The following is a 23,233-nucleotide window of genomic DNA, read 5'->3' on the forward strand; positions in this document are numbered from 1 at the left end:
CCACTGGGACTTGGCCTGCCTTGCTTCAACTTAGTGTTCTTTGAGCACTTCCACAGTTATTGATTGAAGGGCTTTCTTTGCCTGCCATTGCATGAATTTGTATCTTGTGAGGCAAGTACAATGATACACTATGTCCAGGGAGTCGAGAAAATTTTCCCGACCGGAACAGGAATCGAACCCGCCGTCTCCGGATTGGCGATTCATAGTCTTAACCACTAGGCCAACTGGAGACCCGTTGTTATATACGTTGTCAATACTACATATACAATTTTTATCTATGGCCACCTTGGAATTGTACCAACCATTTTAAAATTCATTTGGGGTGTTCCAGCCAAACTACTCTGAAGAGCAGAACTGCAGTTCTACACTCGTAACAGTAGTCGACTAAACAGAGTAACGTTGCATTAGCTAATCTAATCTATTCTAGTCGAATATGTACATTGTACATACGCAGTCAGTACAATAAAGCATCCTGGAAAATAACAGGATTAGATCAATAGAATCAATATGTCCCCCACAAGTGCAAAAACTACACGAATGTTTTTTTTTGACGGCAATTTTCATCACCGGAACTAAGCAAAAAACTACTCGAGCACAACACTTCTGTCAAACGCGTGTTCGTAACCACCGCTTGCTGCGATCTCTCACTATATAGAGTAATGTTGAATAATCAAGTAAAACCACTGGACCTACGTGAAGATTTATCTCTCTCTCTTCTTGGCGTAACGTCCTCATTGGGACAAAGCCTGCTTCTCAGCTTAGTGTTCTATTAGCACTTCCACAGTTATTAACTGAGAGCTTCCTCTGCCAATGACCATTTTGCATGCGTATATCGTGTGGCAGGCACGAAGATACTCTATGCCCAAGGAAGTCAAGGAAATTTCCTTTACAAAAAGATCCTGGACCGACCGGGAATCGAACCCGTCACCCTCAGCATGGTCATGCTGAATACCCGTGCGTTTACCGCCTCGGCTATATGGGCCGTGAAGATTTATATAAAACATAATTTTGAGATATTCAGCGTCGTCCAAACTGTGCTGGAGTTTAGTCGTTGAGATCTACAGCCATAACATTAGTGATTCTCGCTTTGAGCTCTAACATCATATAGCTAATCCAATCCTATTACCCCCTTTTTTCTCTGTTTATTGGGTAGTACAAGAGAATTTTTTGGGTAGATCGCAAGAAATTTTTTGGCCTATCTCGATGCGTGGAAAATTCAGGCAAGAAATCGCTCAAGAAATGAGAAAGCGTTGCTTTATTCCGGAACGAAACGTCAAAGCAAATGGGGCTTGCTGTGTTAAATTTCTTGGCCATTTCGGTCACGGAAAAATAATGCACTGAACGAAAATTTCTTGAGCGATTCCGTTTGAAGTGCATACCTCGCTTTATGACATAAACCACTGCGACCAACGTTTGACTAATGTGGTATATCCCGTGTCCTTTGTATAGTGCATGTCGTAGTGCTTTTTCACTATTGAGGAGTAAGAGCATTCGGTTCCGTTACAGTAGTCATTTTTAACTTATTCGCAAAGAAGGATTGAAAGGTTCCGGTTTTAATGCGCTCCTTTGTCAGCCAAAATCGGATTCCTAAACGAAAAAGTCAAAATAGAAATGATACTGATATTGACCATGCTTTAGAACCCTGTTTTTCGTGTTCTAAGATTATTCTCGGCCACTACCAAACCGAGACACATCACTTTTAACAAGGTATGAAATGTAACTAGGACCAAAGTGTTTCCTTCAATTATTAAAATATGATGTTCCATAGTTGGAAGCACTACGTTTTGATTTGATAGATCTTTCACCATAACGCAACACAAAAAGGTGATCTACTCACGTTACGGGCTCCATTAAAGATAAAGTATCTTTTAAACCCCTCAATCATTCTGTTTATTGCAGTAAACAAGGCTAAATGCAATTCATCTAGCTCTAGCAGAATTTTTTGATTGGCATATTAAAATCATTACCTTGTAGTTCTGAACTCAATATCAGCTTCATGAAGTTTCAGCATCTGCAAGAAATCCTGTTTTTATAATATCTCTTGAGCTTCGCAGAAATACAATCCTTACAGTGACCAAATTTTCGTAACTCTTCATAGTAATCCTGACTATCGTGAAAGTCTCTCATCGTCTCTGGTAATATTCCATGAGCTCCAATAAGCCTAGTTCATCGTGTAACATAACTCTTTGCAACTAAAAAATAATTGCAGTCGCTGTATATCCTATACTCAAAACTTTATAATAGTTTGGATGACCTCTTGAACATTGCAACTGAGGGGCCCAGAATCAAAGGGGTGTAAGTGACCATTTTGTCGATTTTGAGCTGAGCATATCATAAAAAAAACTTCAGATTTCAAGCTTTCAGGAACTTTTTTAAGATTGTTTCTACGATGATTAGAAAAATTACAATAAATCAGAGAAAATTGGGTTGATTTTAAAACTCCATACATTTTGTATGGGATGAAAAATTGGTCAAAAACTTTAAACCTCATTTACTCGAAAGTGGGCTTTTGTCACTTACACCCCTTTGCTTCTAACCCCCTCAACTGTTAGTTAAATGTTTACTAATCTAATCTATCACCTCTATCACAGCTGTAAAGGCGTGGGTATTCAGTAGTCATTTTGAGGGTGACGGGTTCGATTCCTGGTCGGCTCAAGAACCAAATGGAGACTCTTGGTTGTTGATTGTTATTTGAAAATACTTTTGCATTTGAAAAAAAAGGAAAAAAAAGCATTGGTTTTTGAAAACATTACTACTGATCAACACTTCTTCTTCTTGTTTTTCTTTATTTTGATGTGACAATTGATTTGAGACTGAGTGTACTTCCTTGCTCATTGTTATCTACTGAGAGTGAGAGCTTTCTTTGACAATTGATCGTTTTTGCATCGGTCAATGATCAATAGGACATATCGGCGAAGTACTTGATTTGAAGTAATGAGCTGAATTTTCGTATGGTGAGAAAGTCGATTCTCCGTTTCTGCAATGAAATGGTGATTCCTTGCCTAATTTGATGCTGTTTGAGCAAAAATTTGAGCAACAGTGTTGTTGTTTTCTCCATTTCTTGCAACATAAACAACATACTTATCCAAAGTTTTGCTCAAACAGCATCAAATTAGGCAAGGAATCATAATACCCACGTTTTTTGCACCATTTCATTGCAGAAACGAAGAATTGACCTTCTCACCATACGAAAATTCAGCTCATTACTACAAATCTAGTACTACACCGAACGTGCCCCATTGCCACCCACGAAGATAGGGGAACAGAGCCCAAAATGCCAAGATAGTTAAAATGGCCCAACTCATAAAATCATTCCTGAATGGGACTTGATCATTGATATAGGTGAACGGTGTCAGGATATGTTTGCATTGAACATTCTTCTAGATGCTAGGCCGCCAAACCCACGGAAAATCTTTTGATTTCCCAATGAAAATAGGCAACTTCCGGTTTTCCGTGCTTGCAATTAAGGTTTTCTGGTGATTTTATTACCAGCCAAGTGTTTCCAACGAGATTGAGGCACGCATGGTTGTTGATGTCTACGCTTTCCATGTTAGGGGTCATTCAAATATTACGATCATCGTTTTGCGGGGAGGGTGGTAACACTCCATGTATTGAGTAAACGAAAAACCGTGACAAAAAGGTGAAAGTGAGTCGAAAATGCCAGAAAACTGGAGGACGTAATTTTTGAATGTTTTCATGAAGTGGCATCTTACCCCATGGCAGATGGCCTTTTTGCACCACTTCCGTTTTACGAACCAGTTTTTGAAATCGCTAAAAATCAATGAAAATGCAATAATTTAGTGAATATTTTTGCTGAAGCATCGAGCAAATATTGTCTAGTTGCTGTTACCACTTTGAAAGCCTAATAAATGAGGCTATATATCATTGAAAACGATGAAAGTTTGAAAAATGGCATATTGCCCCACTTTCCCCTACTTTAAGGTACACCGGGCAAGTTGAAGTGGGTGGGGTTATCTAGTCATGGCTTTAAGCCTGGAACACATAGCGTCCATTCCGTCGAGGTTTGCGTTTTTTTTGACAGTTTTCCCATGGAAAATCTGTCAAACAACTGTCACGCACACGCAAACGTATGCATTGTGCGGGGCACTTAACAATTTGAATGTCCACAACACATAATTTTTAACCAAACAATATTTTGGTAAAGAATAATTTTCAAACTGTATTGAAATCTTTTTCAAAACTGAGCGTTCCATCTTACCTCACGCATTTCAACTTACCCCGTTTTATCTTCCTTCCAATTGAAGCCAAGCAAATATACATTATAGAAGGGTCTTGGACTATACCGAGAATCGCAACCAGACACCCTGAACATGGTCTTGCTGAATACCTGCGCGTTAATGCATGAGCTTTGCAGCCTGAGTTTCCTTTATCGTATCTAGTATTTTGCACAATATTGTTTAATTATAGTTACTACTCATGCCCTTAATGTCATTAATGTAAAACTGCAAATGATGGTCCACTGCACGAATTTATGCTGGCCTGCTGACTCTCACAGAAAATTTGACGTTTGAGAGGTGTCGACACCACTCAAACGTCAAATTTCGTGTGATAGTAAGCAGGCCAGTATAAATTCGTGCATTAATCCATAGAAAATTAAGTCACAAGTGGGACAACGCCTACTTCTCAGCTCAAGCGATCTATGAGCGCTTTAACAGTTATTACCAGAGCATCCTCTACCAATAATGACCATTCTGCATTCATATATCATATGTTAGGCACAAAGATACTGTATGCTCGCTCAAGAACATTTCTGGACCAACCAGGAAGCGAACTCGTCATCCTCAGCTTGTTCTGACATTACGTCTTGGTTCTGTTAATTGCGGTAGGGTACAATGGTCTAATGCAGCAAATCAAATGGTTCCCTTAAATTTTCCAAAGATTTTAACTCTTGACACGCGCAATTTATGGAATGAACATGGAACAAAGTGTTCATTGGATTTTGTAATGAAGAATTATTAATGGCATACCTACACTTAAGATGATTCAATCAAAGAAGTAAACATTTTTTGTTTCAATATCTTTATTAATATTTATAATAATGGTGTTTTATATACTCATCCTCGTGTTCAGAACACAATCGGTTTTGGGAATGCTGGAATATCTCTTGCCTGAGATAACGCGCCCTGCTTGCTGTTACCGCCATACGTTACAAAATATACCTCGGGCTTGGCAAATGTATACGTCGTAGGCACTAAAAATAAAACACATAATTTACCCACCATATGAATTCACACAAACAATTGAGGCGTATACCCCTATCGAAACTCTGTTGACTAGCGCCGTGAACTGCTGCGGCTAGTACCACTAAACAGGCCAGAATTGAATATACAATTTTCAACATGGTGCAATTCGTTGAACAGCAAAGTGAACCGCTTCGTAAGATATTCTTAGCAAAACTAAGCGAGTAATTTCGAAGTTCGCTCGATTTGGCTGGTTTTCGTTGGCGACAACCAGTTTGAGTCCATTAGGTTTTGGTTTCTTTCGCCTGCTGGCCAAGAAAACGAAGAAGCTTCGGATATTCTTTGGGTCCATTTGCATAAGAAGTGGAAAGAACAATCTAGCGACTGCATAAAGGTCATACTGATCCACCCTTTCCGATTCACCCTAAAACGCTCGCTGATTCAGCTTAACAAAATAAGATTGAGGAGGGTAGGATATAAAATGTGGCATACTAAAACTAAGAAAACTTTTTTCGATTTATTTATTGTGTGCTTAAAAATTATTTCTATAGAAATTAAAAATTTCGTCATTTTTTTAAATTTTTTGAGTATATTTAATTTATTCAGTTCAATATATTTATTAGCGTGGGTCATCGGAACCGTTTTCGCAAATCAAAGCTTTTTTAGTTCCGTTTCGGGTTCTGAGTATCTGTGCAAAATTTGAGCACGATCGGTTGCGTCTACACTTTGCGCATTGCAATTAAAATTTGTATGGGATTTTGTATGGGTAAAAATACTTTTTGGCATTTTAGCCATAAGTTGAAAAAGTTTGTCTGAAAGTTTTAAGCCAATACTGTAAAATGATAAACTAGGATGTTCTGAAAAACTTTGTTGAAGACCGCAAAGCGATGCGATGCTTGTGAAAATAGTTATAACCAACGAACCGCATGCATGTGCTTATGTTTTAACATGTAAAGGATTAACAATAGCAATAAAATCATGCTGTTTCGCCAAGCAATGCCAACGCTATAACTTTTTTCATAAGCATCAGATCACTTCGCGGTCTTCGACAAAATTTCTCAGGACACCATAGGCTATGTTTTCATTTTATCGGTTACACGGTTTTAGAAAAATTCGAGCTTGTTATGAGAGAAATGCAAAAAAAGTGTGTTTTCCCATGTAGGCATAACCGATCGTTCCCAAATTTTGCACACTTATTTGGGTCCTGAAATGGGATCAAAAAAACTTTGATCTGATGGGATACCATTAAATTTTTCATTTTTCCTATAAACGATGACCCACTCTAATATTTATATCTTCTTCTTGTCGTAATGCCCGCATTATAATAAAGCCATTCTTAATTCAGTGTGTTCTAGATATGAACACTTTCACGTGTTATTAACTGAGAATTTCCTAACAATGACCTTGCTAATAATCACTTCGCATGTGTATATCGTGTGGCAAGCACGTGGATACTCTGTGCAAAAGGGAGTTAAGGAAATTTTCTTTGCGTAAAGGTCCTAGACCAAGCGGGAATCAAACCCGTCACTCTTACATGGTCTCGCTGAACACCCGTGCGTTTATCATTTTGGCTATGTGGGATAAAAGAACTAGGATAATACGCATTCAAAATAGGGATCGCTCTGATGATCTCATATTCGAAATGGCCGCCTTTCTTGTGAATGCGGCAGATTACCCTTCCTTTTCACTCCTCAAGTAGCTGACGGTTACCCTGATCCTGACTTGATGAGTTCATTTTCGATACTATCTTTACCAATTGTTTTTATTGGTTTTGAGCTGGTGAATAGCACCCTTAACTTCCCTTAACGTGGGAGTTCACTCATTTCCGACCTCTGCTGCACTGACGTAGACGTTTACTCCATTTCCGTGCTTGCATTTTTCACGCCGTTTAGGTGCTCATCAAAATACTGCATCCAACTTTAGATCACCTCCCGTCCGTGCGGTAGCCCGTGCCGGTAAGTTAACGAAAACGAACTCAAGCTTTCGCCGTTCAGCGAATATTCTACGGATGTGTATATACTTTTTACAGTATGCTCGTACATATGTATAGTTTCTTATTGGAATTCATCCAAGAATTCTTTTAGGATTACCTCTTGAAACTTTTGTCTGTATTCTTCCAAGTATTTTTGATTTGATTTCTATAGCAATTCCTGCTGTAATTTCTCTACGCATTCCTCCAGAAATTCATTTGATGGATTCTTTCAGCATTCCTCTTAAATTTCTTGGTAAATTCCACTAGAATACTTACTATATATCCTCTTGAGATGTTTTTGGGAATCTCTGTTGGGATTTCTTCAGGAAGGCAGTTAAAATTTCTCCAGAAATTAATAGTGGAATCCTTGTACCGACTTTCCGAACCCTCTAAGCAGAATACCCTCTTCGAATGAGTTCAATCAGTTTTGTACCTCTAATTCTGCGGATAACTGACATTTCATTGATTTAGTTAACATCAAATTCGTGATAATACTGAATCAACAATTTGCCGCCATAATACTCGATTTGCAGCTGCAGCTCTCCAACGTCGGTCACGCCCAACACTCGCCAGATCACGTTCCACCTGGTCCGCCCATCGTGCTCTCTGCGCTCCACGCCTTCTTGTACCAACCGGATGGTTAGCAAACATCAACTTTGCAGGGCTGTTGTCTGGCATTCTTGCAACATGCCCTGCCCACCGTATCCGTCCAGCTTTAGGCACTTTCAGGATGTTGGGTTCATCGTAGAGTGCAGCGAGCTCGTGGTTCATCCTTCTCCGCCACACACCGTTCTCATGCATGCCGCCAAAGATCGTCCTTAGCATGCGTCGCTCGAAAACTCCGAGTGCTTGAAGGTCCTCCTCGAGCATCGTCCATGTCTCGTGTCCGTAGAGAATTATCAGCGTCTTGTACATGGTACATTTGGTGCGGGGGTGAATCTTTTTTGACCGCAGTTTCTTCTGGAGCCCATAGTAGGCACGACTTCCACGAGCCGTTAGCAAGGAACCGAGGTAGACGAATTCTTCTACCACCTCGAAAGTATCCCCGTCTATCGTAACATTGCTGCCAAGGCTTGTCCTGTCTCGCTCAGTCCCACCTACCAGCATGTACTTTGTCTTAGCCGCATTCACCACCAGTCCGACCTTTGCTGCTTCACGTTTCAGGCAGGTGTACTGTTCTGCCACCGTTCCAAATATTCTAGCAATAATATCCATGTCATCCGCAAAACAGACAAATTGGCTGGATTTCGTGAAGATCGTACCCCGGCTGTTGAGCCCGGCTCGTCGCATAACACCTTCCAAGGCGATGTTGAATAGTAGGTAGTCCATCACCTTGTCGTAGTCCCCGTCGAGATTCAAATGAACTAGATAGTTCACCCGAAATCCTTACGCTGTTCTGCACACCGTCCATCGTTGCTCTTATCAGTCTAGTCAGCTTCCCGGGAAAGCTGTTCTCGTCCATAATTTTCCATAGCTCTATGCGGTCGATACTGTCGACTGTCGACGATCGTATGCCGCTTTGAAGTCGATGAACAGGTGATGCGTTGGGACCTGGTATTCTCGGCATTTCTGGAGGATTTGCCGTACGGTGAAAATCTGGTCCGTTGTCGACCGGCCGTCGATGAAACCGGCTTGGTAACTTCCCACGAACTCATTTACCTTAGGTGAAAGACGACGGAAGATGATCTGGGATAGCACTTTGTAGGCGGCATTCAAAATGGTGATCGCTCGAAAGTTCTCACACATTAACTTGTTGCCTTTCTTGTGGATGGGACAGATTATCCCTTCCTTCCACTCCTCCGGTAGCTGTTCGGTTTCCCAGATCTTGACTACTAACTGGTGCAGACAAGTGACCAACTTTTCCGGGCCCTTCTTGATGAGTTCTGCTGCGATACCGTCTTTACCAGCCGCTTAGTTGTTTTTGAGCTGGTGGATGGCATCCTTAGCTTCCCTCAGCGTGGGAGTTGGTTCGTTCTCGTCCTCTGCTGCACCAACATAGTCATTTCCTCCGCTGCCTTGGTCCTTCGTGCCTACATTCTCTTCGCCATTCAGGTGCTCGTCGAAGTGCTGCTTCCACCTTTCGATCACCTTACGTTTGTCCGTCAGGAGGCTCCCTTCCTTATCCCTGCAGATTTCGGCTTGCGGCACGTAGCCTTTGCGTTGAGCTTCTGGTAGAACTTGCGTGTTTCCTGTGAACGGCACAGGATTTCCATTTTCTCGCACTCCGCTTCTTCCAGGCGGCGCTTTTTCTCCCGGAAGAGACGGGTCTGCTGCTTCCGCTTCTGTCTGTATCGCTCCACCTTCTGTCGGGTTCCATGCTGCAACATTACCGCTCGCGCTGCATCCTTCTTCTCCAGAACCGCTCTGCACTCCTCGTCGAACCAATCGTTTCGTCGACTCCATTCTGCGTACCCGATAGTGCTCTCGGCTGCGTTGTTGATGGCTGCTTTGACTGTATTCCAGCAGTCCTCTAGAGGAGCCACATCGAGCACACCCTCGTCCGGCAACGCTGCCTCGAGATTCTGCGCGTATGTGGTGGCGACATCCGGTTGCTTCAGTCGCTCTAGATCGTATCGGGGCGGCCGCCGGTAATGTACGTTGTTAATAACGGAGAGTTTTGGGCGCAGTTTAACCATCATCAGGTAGTGATCAGAGTCGATATTAGCGCCACGATAGGTCCTGACGTCGATAATGTCGGAGAAGTGCCGTCCATCAATCAGAACGTGGTCGATTTGCGATTCCGTTTGCTGTGGTGATCTCCAGGTGTAACGATACGGGAGGCTGTGCTGGAAGAAGGTGCTACGAATGGCCATGTTCTTGGAGGCGGCGAAATCGATGAGGCGTAGGCCATTTTTGTTCGTCAGCTGAACTTTCCAATCGTCGGTCTGAATTCCTCCTCCTGGCCTACCTGAGCGTTTAGATCCCCTATGATGATCTTGACGTCGTGGTTTGAGCAGCGGTCGTACTCGCGTTCGAGCTGCGCGTTAAATGCGTCTTTATCATCATCAGTGCTTCCGGAGTGAGGGCTGTGCACGTTTATTATGCTAATGTTGAAGAATCTGCCCTTGATCCTCAACCTGCACCGAGCTTCCAATCGCAAGTCCCTTTTCGTCGCTGTGGTCGTCGCCATTGGTATCGGTTCGCATTCTCCTCTTGTTGATTTTCCGGTGCTAGTCTTTTTACGGCTGGCTCGCAAGGCCTGACACCAACCCACTAACCCAGGGAGCTGGGCTTACCTTCCCGGAAGCTTCGGGTTCTGCATTGGCGTTTCCTCCAACTACAATGCTAAATAGCTAGGCTCAAGCGCCAGTCCTCGCCGGGGGTGGTGTTTTTAATGGGCGAGATAATATTTTACCCAGAGTTAAAAATTTTCATTTTCAGTGAATGAAATTCAACGTGAATATTGAAGATTTGCAACTGAGGGATCAAAATAAACTTCATTTTGGTGAATGAATTTTCTCACTTATTCATTCATTTTTCTGTCACTGACAATTTTCACTGAGAAATACAACTAGACCGTAGCTCCCGATTATTCTTCCAATCACCTCAAAACTTGTGTATAGTAGTTAATTGCAATACTAATTAACTAATCTATTTGTCCATTAAGTCGGATTGTGCGTCTGTTAACAGAAATAGGACATTTTACGACGTCCGAAAAAATATTCGTGACAGAGAATTGAATGAAAAACGAGAGGCATTCAGCTGACAATGAATGTGGCCAAACACGAATGAAAAAATGAGAATGTCAATCTTCACTTTCAACCTTCGAATTTTTTACACACTGATTTTACCTGAGCTTCCACCCCCGGGGCGGAGATATGGGCCTAAACAAATGACATGTTTTTGAGGGGGACCCCAAACTTTTGATCGGGAGTGTACCTTTCTATATCACACGTTTACATTGAGCATGAGCATGAGCATAGATGACCGCACAATTCGCAGTTGCAAGTCCGTGTTTAACCAGAGCAATCGAAATTGCACAAGAAACCAATGAATAGGGCTTGGTACTAGCCTACTATTCTCAATGTGCATAGCAATTTTAGTAATGTCAAAAACGGCACTGGCCACGTCCTTACGATCAACGAGAAAGGAAGGGAATGTTAAGACAACCGTTGTTATAGATACCGGAAATCCCAGAGTCTCCACGATTTTCTTGGGAACGAATCATCGTTAGTAGGGTAGGGTACATTGTCATTTTAGGAGTCACCGATGGTTGATAATGCGATCTCACAATGGATCAATAAATACTAACTTTCGCGCACAACCAACCACTATTCTATACGAAAACATGTCTAATAAAAGAAATCCTGTCGCGCGTCTCCACCCCATTAGGGAGCAGAAGCTTGAGGCCATTCCACACAGGAATGAACTCTACACGACAAAGGACAAACCAATGATCCAAACCCATGCATTCACAACAAGAAACAGCATAAAACTAATGTCGAATTCGTCTATTCCCGACAGTGCACTGCACCGGTGTAGCAATTGACACCGAATAAACGAACGGTTTCCTATATCACACGTTTACATTGAGGAGAATTACTAAAGTTCGATTTATGATAACATTTTTAGTAACTGTTCAAGTGTCGATACCGATACCCACTTCGTTCAAGCCGTGGGCTGATCAAAAATACCTCCTGCGAAACGAGTGCTCCTGTTTATGCCAGTTCTCTTCTTCTGCAACTGTAGTTGTCGGAACAAAAGTTGACAAAGGTGCTTATGCTGCAGGCCATTAACGATAAAACGGGACTTTGTTAGTAAGTACACAGTAACATAACACACACAGAACATAATACAGTATGACCCATAAAAAAATGCGACATTTATTTTTTTTTGCGGTATTTGATGATTTTTAATGAAATAATCCTAATGAATTAAACTTTTTTGGATAAGGATACAATAAGGAGGTCATTGTCATACAGGATCTCTAAAATTTTTGTCAAAATATTCATTGGTTACGTATATGGGATGCATTATAATTGTTAACAATTTCTAAATAAAATCAAGTTTTCCTCTAATTTTCAGAGCAAAATGAACTAAGATAAAAACTTTTAAACACATGGAAACCATGAAGAAATACCCAGCAAACACATGATCGTATATGATGTTGCATAGGATGCAAAAGTGGAGGCGATATACGTACACTTTACACGCGGGTAAATGGAAGCATGTACGCATATGGCCTCCACTTTAGCATCCTATACATCATCATATAAGACTTTGTGTTAGCTGGGTATGTACTCTTTAATACGCCCATGTTTGAAAAATATTTTAAAAATAATTTCAAATGTTTAGGAAACAAAAACTAAAAAAGGTGTTACATATTAAAAACCGTATTTGAGATAAATTAATAAAAAACTTAACACTGTTTGAACATTTTTCAAAACATTTTTTTTGTCGATGAAGGCATATAAACCTACCTATCATAAGGTACAAATACCTACCTATCATAAGGTACAAATACTAAGTATTTAAAAACAATTTCATGCTTAAAACATAATATTTTCTAAAAATTATCATTTGTCAAACAATTCAATTTTCAGAAAAAGTCTCCTAATTTATAAGTTAATATTTTTTTCGTTCTTGTCCGATGAACCAACGAACTCCTGAAGATCTTATCCAGCCATAAAAGTACTATTTTGAAAATAAAATTTGATTGAATGTGATTGAAAGCAATTGAAAGAAAACTATACCCTTAAGAAACGGCCTCTGGCGCGTGGACGATTTCGACATCCATATGTTCAACGTTATATTTCCAAAGGTATGTGCATGAAATCAGTCTATGTTGCTTTGCCATTATCAGATTAGTGGCTATACTATACTATCCAATAGATACATGCAAGGTTAATCAGTTTGAAGTAGGGGAACGATGACTTTGAAAACTGTCGCATGTTTTTATGGGTCATACTGTACATAACACATAATTTGTTGTACACTAGATTCCTAAGAAGAAGGCACAATAAATGTCTCCGAAACGTCAGATGAAAACATAAGAATCCGTTTTGAATTGAAACAGACTGAAAGCCATTACCCGAAATCAACATTTCAATATTACTTTTAATGAATCAACAGAATCAGAATCTTTTCGCGCGTGATAAATTGTTCCCATCCAGGCAATAGATAGATATTCTAACGGACAATCAATACAACTACTGCAATAAACGCTATTACGTGGTAGTTTTGTGCTTGCATATTATCAGGGATCAGCGTTATTCATCATCATCAACAACATCATATCATTTAGCACGTGCTAAAGTAGATGACTCTTGTCTCGTGCAAGACATTAAGATAAGTGATTCATACAAAAAATGTACTAAACATTGAAATTCCAGTTTACATTTGAATTAATTTTGTACTGGTAGGGTAAGAAATCAAAATTTGAACTAGTCAAAATGTAATCTTAATTTGAACTATTTTGAAATTCATTGAAATGACGTACTTTTTGGGCAAATATTGTCCCGAAAAAGATGTTAAACAGCTTTCCGTAATATAATCTGATAACATAATCTTTAAAAGCATTGAAAAAAGCGTTTTTGCCATCGAAAATAAGCAATTCAAAAATCACTGTGATTTTACCTATTTCCCACCACAAAAAGCACATTTTCGGTGCACCCATACAGCTCATGCATTGCATCACACGCAATAAGTGAATACGTCAAATGAAAGCTTGTTTATCGTAGAATTGATCAACCGAATAATATTCCGCATTACGTATTTGTCATAACATTATCAAATTTAAGTGATTCTTACTTGGAGAATGTTAGGGGCTGTCCATTAATTACGTAAGGGTTTATAGGGGGAGGGGGGTTTGAGAAATCTAACGCGCCATACAAAAATTTTTGGGTTCCCATACAAAAAATCTTACAATGGTGTCGAAAAATTGTAAAATTTTCCTTACGTAAATAATGGACAGCCTCTTATCTTAAGTTGAACCATTTGTAATCTAAATTTGAACTAGTAAACGGGTGGTGAGCTTCCAGTGTTGGCCTGTAGATTGCGCTAGTGGTTGCTTTGTTTACTCTTGGGGATGAAAAATTCCAAATTCCTAAAGAATTTCGGACATTCTGAGTTGAGATTCCACTGCCTAATGAAAAATAGGTATGAGAATTAGCAGATTCATGTGATTTTTAATTGTTTAGCATGGAATTGGCTGTTTTGTGAGTTGCTCGAGCTGCTGCCGCCAGTAGTTCAAATTAAGATTAAAATTGGTTCAAATTATGATTACGATGGCTCAAATTAAGATTAAAATCATTGTTGATGAAAAATCGAATATTTCAATGAAATTCGGTGCAAATACAAACTTTTTACCATTTAACAGAAAGCTTATACCCGTGGCTTTCATGTAGGGTATTGTACCATTCGGGCAGGTGTACCTATTTTGGGCACTTGCCGCTATAGGGTCTGGGACCATTTGGGCAGGAGCACCTATTTTGGGCACTTGCTGCTATAACTCAGTCAATTTCAAACCAATTGATATGAAATTTTGTACAGGGCTAGATACTGTGCGTATCTTATCGTATTCCAAAACTCAAGTTAATTGGCTGAAAACTGGAGCTACAGCAGCAAGTGCCCAAAATAGGTGCTCCTGCCCAAATGGTCCCAGACCCTAATTAAGTCAATTTCAAACCGATTGATTTGAATTTTTGTACACAGCTAGATACTGTACGTGCCTAACTCTATACAAAATTTCAAATCAATCGGTTTGAAATTGACTTAGTTATAGCGCCCAAAATGGTACAAGACCATACATACGATTTTGCCGTAGTAAATTATTTCCATGTGGGAGAAAAAATCACTTAAAATTTGCACTGCTTCAGAAAGCCGCAATTTGGTTCAAATTTTGATTATCTACCCTAATGAGTGTTTCAAAAATGCTCAAAAACCTTGTAAAATTTAAATATTGTCTCGAACATTCATGCAAAAAATTCTGAATTTACTCCGTTTTGCAACTTGAATGAAACTAAATTTTGAAATCGTGGTTTATGTATGTGTTCATTTTCTGTACTCACTTACTATGCTATCTCTATTGTGGATTTGATATTCACAGAAATTTTGGGTGGAACATACAGTACTGGGCGGAATGAAGTGCGCAATGGCTGTTTTTCATACAAAATGCTCATGTTCAGGGGGTCGAATCTCAGCTTCTAATGCACCGATTGATCCCAAATTTTGTCTGGATATTCGTAATAACTTGAAATTTGATCTGTGAAAGAAGAAAACATTTCTGAGCAAAACTTTTTAAAATGCCGTGAAAGTCCCATTTTAATTAAAATAGCTAAATTGAGATTTTTTAAAATTATTGTGTAAACGGATTACTTGAAGTAAATGCTTTGCTCAGAAAAGTTGTGTGTTTCGTTAGACTAATCAAAGTTGCAAAATAATGTGTTTGACACATTCTACCGAGACGTTACAACGCTTTGACGCCTTTTTGGTCAGATTTTTCACTATAACACGTAAATTTGACCGTAAACCCTCAAATATTTTTGCATATTCGGATTCCTTGTGAAATTTCCAATAAATTTCATCTGTTGAACATTTAGTTATCATTGGAAAAGTTGGTCGAAAATGGGAATTAGTAGCGTGACGTTACAACGTTGTAACGTCACGCTACTCATTTTCATTTTTAACATACTTTTCCGATGAAAACTAACTGTTCAACAGATCATACTTATTGGAAATTTTACAAGGATTCCGAATATGCAATAATATTTGGGGGTTTACTGTATTGGGGGTTTAATACTGGGGTTTACAAAAAGGCGTCAAAACGTTGTAATGTCACGGTAGAATGTGTCATTTACCTAAAAATTGAAATTTCGGAATTATTCCAAAATCAAAATTTCTCAATTTTTCTTGATATGGGAATTTTGCGATATATTAAATTTTGCTCAGAAATATTTTCTTTATTCACAGATCAAATTTCAAGTTATTACAAATGTCCAGACAGAATTTGAGATCAATCGGTGTATTAGATGCTGAGATTCGACCCCCTAAACATGATCATTTTGTATGAAAAACAACCAAAGCGCACTTTACATTTTTTACATTACTACTTACTTCACATTATATTTCGTCCAGTACTGTATCAGCGGTGTGTATAAATAGATACTAGCCGCGGAACATCTTTATCCAGCAATGACTGCGGTGACTTCGAATTCATCTTTGCAAAAGAAAAGAAGATTGATCCACTGAATCAGATTATCCACAAACAAACAGGTTTGCTTGCCATGAACTTCAACTTGAACGAACGCTGTCTATTGGTGTAGGGGCTTACATAAGAGATAACAAGTATTGTTCATTGCATGGTTTAAAATATAATTCCAGAAGACGGGTTCAATGGGTTTTATGTTCTTTGGCATTTGTAACACTCAGATATCAGCTTTCAATTAAATGTTCACGCCCATAAAAGTAAAGATTTTTATTGAATTGCCATCCGTTGATTGACCCCGCGTTGATATGCAATAATGACATGCCAACGCATATGATCATCTTTACTTGCAAACCAGTTCTACCGGTGCATGCTCGGTACAGGACTACAGTGCTCTCCCAAGTATCACCACACCACTCGAAACCCCTTTGAGACCAGCTGAATGTTTGTACCTTCTCGCAATGATAATATTCTCGCGTTTAGTACCAAACGCGCACATCTGCAACGATTGATTTCTCTTTATGGATTTTCTCTTCAGATTCCGGAAAATACTTTTGATGATTTCTCAGAGCGTTTTGGAAATGAACGACTACGGCTAGCATCTTGAACAAAAAAAAAGAAAATAATTTGCCGACTAAGTTAATAATTAAAAAGAAAATCGATCATCGCCGATACACCCGTGTGGTACTAAGCGCGAGATATTAAGACCACTTAATTGCGTCCAGAAGTACATGTAATCTTGATTGAAACTTATTTCAATGTACTGCCTAAAACGGCGTATTTTGAATCCACACTTTTGTGGGGTCCACTTAGTTGTGCATCAAATTAACACCACCCCCGCTCGCAACTTTAAAACCTGTTTCCTGAGAGAAACAGACAGCCACAATAAGTCGTAAATTACGATGCTATGTGATATCCGATCGAGCAGGAAAGAAGGCCCTGACAGAAGAATTACGGGTTTTCCAATTCACATTCCAGGAATCACTACCGTGCGCGACTCAAAGTATACTAACAGACAGGGCCGAGCGTTGGATGTGTTAACAACACATGAATGATCAACGAACGATCGATTGCTCGATCGGACGAGGGCGGTTGGTTTGTTGGTTGGTGGAAGCGTGGTTGGATTTCCCCGCGTATTGGGATCTTCCTTATCACTGGTTCGCGCGGTATGTTTTGATTGGAACTGGAGCTGCTTGCGGCTTGCTCTCTCGGGGTGCTCTATGTACGTGCTACTAGCACTTACCCACCGATGAGAGCAGGTTACGCTTTCAGTCGTATAAATATCAATTGCAGTCTGCCGGAGTCAGCAAGTTGAGTGATACGGTTTCCTCTCTCTACTAGGTTAGCACCGTCGGGTATTTCTGTTGTTTGGGCTGGGTATTCTCCAGGAAGTTTAAGTTAGTAGCCAATAAGAAGTGTAACGGATAGGAAGTTCTCAGAATGCGGTTTTTCGTAGGAGCTGTTCTAGCAGTCACGTTGGCTTGCGCCTGTGGCAGTGTCGGTAGGTTGAAAAAAAAAATGATTGTTTGAGATAAGTAATTAACATTTATACGGATTTGTTTGTTCCACAGTTCCATTACGGAGAAATGTGAGGGATGTAAGTGGTAGTGCATCGTCAGCAGCTTCGCAATCAGCCAGCGGCGCCGGTGGATCGGCCTCTCAAAGCGGAAGTTCCGCATCCTCCCAATCCATTGGACAGTTTCCCCAGTTTGGAGCACAATTCCAGCAACCCATGTTTGGTGCTAATCAACTCGGGTTTGGACAATTCCCACAGTTCCCACAATTCGGACAGTTTCCAGGGTTCGCTGGATCCTCGAGTGGAGCTTCATCTAGTTCATTCAGCCAAGGAGGTCATGGGGTTCAATCGGGATCGCAGTCTGGCTCACAGTCGTTTTCATCTAGTTCAGGAGGTCATGGTGGATCAGGATCACAATCTGGTTCCCAATCCTTCTCAGCTGGTGGATCAGGTCATGGTGGCCAGAGTGGCTCGGCATCGTCTGCTGGATCGCAATCCGCCAGCAGCGGACACGATCATGGGGCACATGGCGTCGTAGATACCGGTTCCCAAGCTGGAGCTCAATCAACCTCTATCGGGCAAGACCATGGCCACCATGGAGGACACGGAGGGGTTGGAAGTGGTTCCCAAGCAGGAGCGCAGTCTGCATCGCACGGTCAGGATCACGGAGGTCACGGATCTTCTGGAAGTGGTGCCCAAGCAGGATCACAGTCGGTCGGTGGGGACGCAGGACATCATGGAGGTGCCGGAAGTGGCTCGCAAGCTGGGTCACAGTCCTTCAACCAAGGTCAATCATCCTTCGGACCCGGAGGAAGACACACTGAAATTCATAAACAGGGTGATGGGTTTGGCGTACGAGTCAGTACTGATGAATCAGCTGATGGAACGAAAAAGAAGGCCGAAAGCGAGGCTTGGGTTTGGCAAAGCTGAGAAATGAATGACAAAACAAATACAAAAGATTCCTGTTGATAATGGCAAGAATGACTTTCAATTCTACGTTTTATAAGCTCTCCCTATATTTGATTGCGATCTGGAGTTTACTTTTTTGCTGATCCCATCGTCACACACAGCATCCCCCTTCGTAATCCACTTTCCTCTCGAGGTTTGTATATTCATATGTTTACACGAGGCTCGCGCTTGACTGCGAGAGCCGGTCGATCAAAAAATGGACGGGTTTTTATGGCTAGAGTCATTACAATCGTATAGGGATTGAAGAAAATGTTTATAAAGGAATGGCCTGGCTAAGAGGCGCTCAATACCTTGCCTCTTACTCGTGCAGTAAGTATTGCAAGCGTCGGATCGAGATGATGGGTGTCTCAAAACTAATCGGATTAATAGCCGTGGTCGGTTTGGCAACCGGTAAGTAATCTATTTTTTGTCCAATTACCGTTAAATTTGATACTACTTTGAGGTAGATGGCATTATCACTTCGTAATGCTGACAAACAAGTTCAAATGGTTAACATTTTTGTTTTCGTTTTTTACCGTTCGAGATTAGAAGGTCTCGACCTATATATGAATGATAACCCACTTTATTAAAATATATTCCAGCTAACCCTAACGGATTCCAGCCGAACAATTATCCTCAGAACCAGGTAAATGCCTGGCAGCAGGCATGCCGTAACTTCCAACAGCAGCAACTCCACACTCAGCTTGCCCAGAATCAGTTCTTTGCTCAGACATTCCCCCAAATCGGTCTGCCCCCGCTTCCGTTCATGGACATCTGCGGCCAATTTGGCAGCGCCGGTGGTGGTGCTGGCTTTGCCCAAAGCGGTGCCAGTGCTGGAGCAAGCTCGTTTTCCGGTGGAGTTGATGGAGGACTTGGCAACCGTTTCGGTGGTTCCGGTGGTGGCGGAGGAAATGTACAAGGTGTCAGCGTGAGCACCGGTTCGTTCCCCAACGGACAGTCAGGAACATCGGTCACTCACTTTGGACCAGGCGGAGCCAGCACCACGCATTACGGCCAGGGTGGTAACAGCTTTGGCACGGAGAATAGGTTCGGAGGAGGAAATGGTGGCGGACATCAAGCGGGTGCCAGCTTCAGTAGTTTCAGCGGTAGCCCAGGCAATGGAGGATATGCTACGGCCAATCGTTTCGGTGGCAGCAGTGGCGGTTCGGGAGTAGGAGTTAGCTCATTTGGGGCGTCATCGTCTTCTGGCAATGGAGGTTACGCGACTGCAAATCGATTCGGAGGTAGTGGCGGAGGATATTCTGGCGTTGGCGCAAGTGCATTTGGTGGAAATGGAGGAAACTTCGCTTCGGCTAATCGCTTTGGTGGTGCAGATGGAGGACAGAGCTTCAGCACACAAGGACAGCACGGTGCAGGGATCAGTGTATCCAGCGTCAATGACGGTCACGGCAATGTGCACACACAGGTGCACAAACAGCAATATTAAAAAGACGCAACTCTATAGTCTTGAATAGTGATAGAAAAACGTTTATGCGAATAAATATGTCGTTGTAGTTACCATACTTGTTACTTATTACTTGGTTTTCGAATTGTATCATTATGCAGTATGTTTCAAGAAAATCAAAACGAAACAAATCAAATAGATCATTGTTGATACCTACGTCCATTAACCCGGAAGCGGTCGCGCCGTGTACTGAGTACGCGAACCATGAAAAAAAATACACGCTTGTGGTACGCGACTGCTCGATGGTTAACAATCAAAAATTTTAGATAGAGTTGATGAAGTTTCCCGTGATTAGTGAGGAAGTTAACGTTAACTAGACTGACCCGAATACAAAAATGTCGGAAAATTCCACGGGCAACTTCTAGAAGTCTGCCTTTGGGTGAGTAGAACAATCTTGAAAGGTTCAGCTCAATCGGTTTAAAACGGAGCTGGCACTACACCCGATTATTTTTTTTTTTGCACGGGTCGTTTTTCTGCCATAACTCTGTCAATTTTGAACCTATTGACTTGATTTTTCGTACACGGATAGTACTAATCTTGTCTCCATGTGTACAAATTTTCATGTGAATCGGTTGAAAATTGTTATGTTTTTTTTTTTATTCTTTATCACTAAACCTAATTTACAGCTCCTTTGTCCACTAGGGCACTACGTGAGCGATTCCAATTGGACGCTGCACTTACATATTGTACAGCGCCTAAATGTATACTATTCTAAATCAACTATATCGAACTGGTGCCTTGTGCTGCTTTCACTTTTCTACCCTGTCCACAGTAGAATGATGAGCACGATGATGCTGATGTGTGGCTCTTGTTCCTTTTCCAGTCCAATTGGGGGTCGTCCATTATGAGTTGCGGTTCGCCGATATCCAAGTTTCCGGGTCCGTTAGAGCATATGCTCCAAAGAGGGTCAGGTGTCAGCTGCTCTCGGGAGGAAGAGCAACTGACGAAAAATTGCAAGTGCCGGGGCTGGGATCGAACCCATGACCATCCGCTTATGAAGCGAACGTGTGGACCACTATGCCACGGGCCCCGACAAAGTTGTTATGTTATGGCCAAAATTATGACCAAAAAACGACCCTTGCACAAAAAAAAGAGAATCGGGTGTAATGAGTAGGTTTTCAGCCCAAAAATTTGGGAAATTCCAATCTATTGTTCAGTACGTCGGTTTGTCGTGCTCGATTTGGCTCAAAATGAACAAAATAGCAGTTAATACTCTTAGAGGATCAAATTTCTAGAAGATCATAACACGCTAAAACTTAATTGAATCGCGCTTCCAGTCAACAGAAGGAGAATGAGGATCTGTACCCTCGTTTACTTTTAGCTGCTACATTGTACCGGCCCACATTTATATGGCGAGAAAAAAGTAGGAGAGCGTCCATAAATAACGTCAAGCAAAAATTTCCCATCTTCAACCCTCCTCCCTACGTCTCACTTTTTGTATGAGACGTCTGAAATTTTTCTATGGGTTGTCACACGTTGCTGAACAAACTGACCCCCCCCTCCCCCCTTAAAAGCGTGACGCAATTTATGAACGTTCCGTAGTAAAAACTCACGGGGCACTCTCTAAAATTATGCTTTTGGGTGATTAGAACAACGTGTAAAAGATTTGGCTCAATCGATTAAAAACTGAGCTGGCACAAATGAGTTGAAGTTTGTATGGGGTTTAAACCCGAATATAACAGAAATTGAACGCCCTCCAGTCCTTCGTTCAGTACTTCGGTTTGTCGTGCATGATTTGGCTCAAAATGAAGAAAAAAGACCTTGGTACTTATAGGAAGAAATTTGTGAAAGATCATACCACGCTAAAACTTAATTCGATTGTGGTTTAAGCCAGCAAAAGGAGGATGAGGATCTCATCAGGGGCGCCAACATGGTCAAATTTAAGGGGGGGGGGGGTCAAAGCCTATTTTCTGTTTTTTTTTTGTATGGGAAAATTTGAAAATCGTCGAATATGGAGGGGGGGGGGGGCTAAACCATACTCCCCTCCCCATAATTTGGCGCCTATCAGGTATCAGAAGGCCGGCTCCAGAGGCACGTTATCCTCCATTTGAGACATTTGTGCCGTCGCCAAAATAATAGCCTATTTCATCATCTACCTGAGGGAAAAGGAAGGAAATAAGGATAAGGATGGGGATAAGGACAGGTAGGGAAATAGGAAAAGTACCCTGGAAGAGGATACTAACGCATAAGCGTACCACAATGGGTTCAAACAGTGCCCTGAAAAGGGCACTGTCATTACGCATAAAGCGAAAGAGAGCCTATAGCTTTTTACCACAGCCGGCTAAGAACAACAGAATATCCTGAATATGCAGGTCTCTGAAGTCACTTTCACTTAATAAGTGTTCACCGAATACTCGGAAACGCAGTTGTGCAAAAACTGGACAGTTACATATCAAATGATACGAAGTTCCATAATCGGATTCACAGCTATCACATGCAAATGAATCAGCTTGCTGAATATTCGCCATGTGATAGCTGAGTCGGCAGTGGCCAGTCAATGCTTTGACCAGAATGCTGCAATTCTGCTTTGACATATTAATAAGATACTTCGCCGCCCTTGGAGATGGCTCAATACAATACAATTTTGTTTGAGGACATGACTCCAAACTATTCCAGTATTGTCTGTGTTGAGTAGCAGCCCAGGTGTGAATCTGAAGCTTTACCCAACACTTTGATATCGGAATAGCTGGCTCAGGGCAAATGAAGTCATGTGATGCTCCAGTGCGAGCTAACTCATCAGCCAATTCATTTCCAGCGATGGAAGAATGGCCAGGCACCCATACAAGGTGAACAGCGTTTGCTGAATTCCGCTCCTCGATCGACTTGGAGTTGGCCGAAGCAAGTGCTTTAATAGCAGCCTGGCTATCTGAACAGAAGTATATTACTTTGCCCATTACGTGCTGCTGAGTGCTGATTGCACTCCGCACATAAGAGCAAAGATTTCGGCCTGAAAGACGGTGCAGTGTCTACCAAGTGAATAAGACTG

At 41.3% G+C, this 23,233-nt stretch overlaps 3 protein-coding genes across 3 annotated transcripts; 2 read left to right on the forward strand and 1 right to left on the reverse strand.

The window, feature by feature from the left end:
* Positions 1-5,033: 5,033 nt before the first annotated feature.
* On the reverse strand, positions 5,034-11,111 carry LOC134291226 (uncharacterized). Its single transcript, XM_062858724.1, has 2 exons — positions 5,275-11,111; positions 5,034-5,212 (listed from the first exon to the last, which is right to left on the reverse strand). Exon 1 carries the CDS (start codon positions 9,984-9,986, stop codon positions 9,276-9,278), a length of 711 nt encoding a protein of 236 aa, XP_062714708.1. The 5' UTR covers positions 9,987-11,111; the 3' UTR covers positions 5,034-5,212; positions 5,275-9,275.
* A 6,000-nt stretch (positions 11,112-17,111) lies between these two features.
* Positions 17,112-18,815, forward strand: LOC134289725 (uncharacterized). The gene is made up of 2 exons (XM_062856110.1): positions 17,112-17,819; positions 17,890-18,815. Exons 1-2 carry the CDS (start codon positions 17,759-17,761, stop codon positions 18,762-18,764), a joined length of 936 nt encoding a protein of 311 aa, XP_062712094.1. The 5' UTR covers positions 17,112-17,758; the 3' UTR covers positions 18,765-18,815.
* Positions 18,816-18,916: 101 nt separating this feature from the next.
* On the forward strand, positions 18,917-20,305 carry LOC134289724 (uncharacterized). Its single transcript, XM_062856109.1, has 2 exons — positions 18,917-19,193; positions 19,385-20,305. Exons 1-2 carry the CDS (start codon positions 19,067-19,069, stop codon positions 20,227-20,229), a joined length of 972 nt encoding a protein of 323 aa, XP_062712093.1. The 5' UTR covers positions 18,917-19,066; the 3' UTR covers positions 20,230-20,305.
* Positions 20,306-23,233: the final 2,928 nt, after the last annotated feature.

This window comes from Aedes albopictus, chromosome 3 (genome assembly GCF_035046485.1).
Source record: "Aedes albopictus strain Foshan chromosome 3, AalbF5, whole genome shotgun sequence".
Lineage (NCBI taxonomy): Eukaryota > Metazoa > Arthropoda > Insecta > Diptera > Culicidae > Aedes > Aedes albopictus.

Excerpts from the sequence above, each read along its gene's own strand:
- LOC134291226 (XM_062858724.1), bottom strand. The coding sequence starts at position 9,986 with ATGGCCATTCGTAGCACCTTCTTCCAGCACAGCCTCCCGTATCGTTAC.
- LOC134289725 (XM_062856110.1), top strand. The coding sequence starts at position 17,759 with ATGCGGTTTTTCGTAGGAGCTGTTCTAGCAGTCACGTTGGCTTGCGCC. Across the intron at positions 17,820-17,889 it reads TTGCGCCTGTGGCAGTGTCG|TTCCATTACGGAGAAATGTG; the intron begins GTAGGTTGAAAA and ends TTTGTTCCACAG.
- LOC134289724 (XM_062856109.1), top strand. The coding sequence starts at position 19,067 with ATGGCCTGGCTAAGAGGCGCTCAATACCTTGCCTCTTACTCGTGCAGT. Across the intron at positions 19,194-19,384 it reads CGTGGTCGGTTTGGCAACCG|CTAACCCTAACGGATTCCAG; the intron begins GTAAGTAATCTA and ends AATATATTCCAG.